Source organism: Armigeres subalbatus, unplaced genomic scaffold, assembly GCF_024139115.2.
Source record: "Armigeres subalbatus isolate Guangzhou_Male unplaced genomic scaffold, GZ_Asu_2 Contig417, whole genome shotgun sequence".
NCBI lineage: Eukaryota > Metazoa > Arthropoda > Insecta > Diptera > Culicidae > Armigeres > Armigeres subalbatus.
In genome coordinates, this window is record NW_026943170.1 from 11,007 (window position 1) to 13,389 (window position 2,383).

Genomic DNA, 2,383 nt, shown 5'->3' on the forward strand with positions numbered 1-2,383 from the left:
GTATAAGTACCGGATAAATCAATCTCTATCTGGTAAAAGGGCGAATGTCGCAAGAGAGAATTCTTTTCGTCAACTTCCCCTCTTTTAAATAAAAGTGACAAAATGCAAGTTCGCATTATTTTCTATCGTGCTGAGGTGATAAACCACAAATAAATCCACTGCTTGTTACTTTTATTAAAAAGAGGGGAAGTCGACGAGGAGAATCCTCTCTTGCGACATTCGCCCTTATTCTAGATAGAGCTTGAAATAATATTTTTAATGATAGAGCTTTACAAATGTTACTCTGGTTGTTAAATATTGGGAAAGCGCCCATCTCTAATCATCATGACAGAATGATGACATACACAGATGTCAAAAGCAAGTTACGCTCATTGACACACACTACTTGTATACTCTCGCACGCCACGCACAGTTTTCTTGCTTAGTTGAGCTGCCATATTAGTTTTACAGCCCAACAATAACGCGAATAAAAATTAATTTGTTCGGGTAGAGTTTTACGGTTTTACTGGGCTGCAGGCGGACAGATAATGGAAGGACACCGGAATTGTCGTATGCTCGGATACGACAAATGTAAGGAATACCATCTTATCAGGTAATTTACAATAGTGATGAAATAATCATACCTACTAACCTTCAATTTACGTCAAGGTCACGTCCGAGTGGTTCCCAGAGAGCGAACCAACAAAACTGTCCGAAACTACCAGCAAGGATATGGCCGACCAGCGAGGTTTCCCAAGTAGGTAGGTAGGATCAAATATCTTATATTAACCTCGATTATAATTTTGTTTTACGTTGTATAGGATGTTTTTTACCGCCGGACCAACACATCCCCGGTGATGGGGTACGGGGCTTGCCCATTACCATCGTTTTCGGATTGATGGAACTCCAACAATGGTGCCAACAAATTTCTTCAATAGAAGCTCATCAATACGGCGAGTGCGGTCAGGCCGGTTAGGCTATGAGCTGGGATTCGGAACAAAGTCCGTAAGTACTAGAACAATAAGGAGTTAACCGGCAAGAGAAATGTTATCAAAATAATACAGTATTGAATAATGCTTATTGGGAAAAAATGCCGATTTAATTCTTAAACGTAGATAAAGTGTAATCATCTGTTTTTTTTTAAATAATTATCCACACATTTCCAATTTTCCTAGGGAAATCGTCGAATAGAAATAGTCTGCCTATGATAGCATATCAGTCCCTTCTCTACTGAGTTTTTTTATTCTTATGTGACTTATATGCCTTTTGAGACAGTAGTGAAGCAAGTACATGGCGGTGCTAAAGTATGAATGTTACAAGAAACGTATCATCCAAGTTCTTTTAGAAAACTATAGAAAATGTACCAAAAATTGAGAGATTTTTTAAACTTCAAAATATGGTAGCTCAATTTTTAGTACATTTAGATATTAGATGGATTTAATTCGATAAGACAATAAGGAATAAACTGATATGGTTCTATACGCAGCTCATTGGTAGTTTCTTTAATTTAAAATACTATGTCTTTTATGTAGTAATTTGTTTTTCGTAATATCCTCTCAGTTTACTCATTACTGGCTTATTGAAAAATAGTAGTATATCCGTTTTTGTTGGAATTGTGAAATTCTTAATGCTGCAATCATAGTCACGCTCGCTGTAATAATCACTCAGTGACTCGTCATTCACAAATCAGCGACTATATCAGTGGTCTAACAACTCTCAGCGCGCTAATAGCATAGTTCTCCTGCCGCACACAGAGTTGCCACAATGATTTTAGTTTAGCTAAGGTCAGTTACCTGACTGGTTGAGGACGAGAGCTTAAGCAATGACTATAATGTAAGTACATATTTCCAAACTATGATCCAACAAATTCTGATTCACTGAGTAAGAGTAAATGAGATTTTTTAATCAGCTATATTTGCACTCCCATATGCATGCGTTACTATTTAATTTGATTAATTATTGTGAAAGACTGAACTTGTTATCAAAATTCACACTACAAATCAAATCTAATTGGTCATACTACAAGACAATTTTAGGGGAACCATTTCCATCTCACTGAAAATATATTCATCTCGTCGTAAAATAAGAAATACAGCCCCAATCTCGTCGCATCTTTTTGCATACATGGGTGCTCACTCCTAAAAAACAAGAAACGAAGCATATACATTTTAATTGCTTTGTTTTTTATATACATGGCAGCTATGATATGAATTACGAAGCAGTAACCCTATATAAAACTAATCGAAAATATGAAAGTGTTACCCAAATCCTGCTAATTTGCATTTTTTTCACTTTTACATTTATTTATTTTTCAGAAATATTCTAATACTAATAAAATTTATTCATAACCGATAATTTATTTTTCTATATAAACAGGAAAACGGTGTCTGATTTCTGTAACTAA

General features: G+C 35.4%; 1 protein-coding gene across 1 annotated transcript; it reads left to right on the plus strand.

Moving 5' to 3' along the window:
- The first annotated feature begins 365 nt into the window (after positions 1–365).
- On the plus strand, positions 366–1,119 carry LOC134204139 (uncharacterized). The gene is made up of 3 exons (XM_062678966.1): positions 366–592; positions 649–740; positions 801–1,119. Exons 1-3 carry the CDS (start codon positions 528–530, stop codon positions 953–955), a joined length of 312 nt encoding a protein of 103 aa, XP_062534950.1. The 5' UTR covers positions 366–527; the 3' UTR covers positions 956–1,119.
- The last annotated feature ends 1,264 nt before the right edge of the window (positions 1,120–2,383 follow it).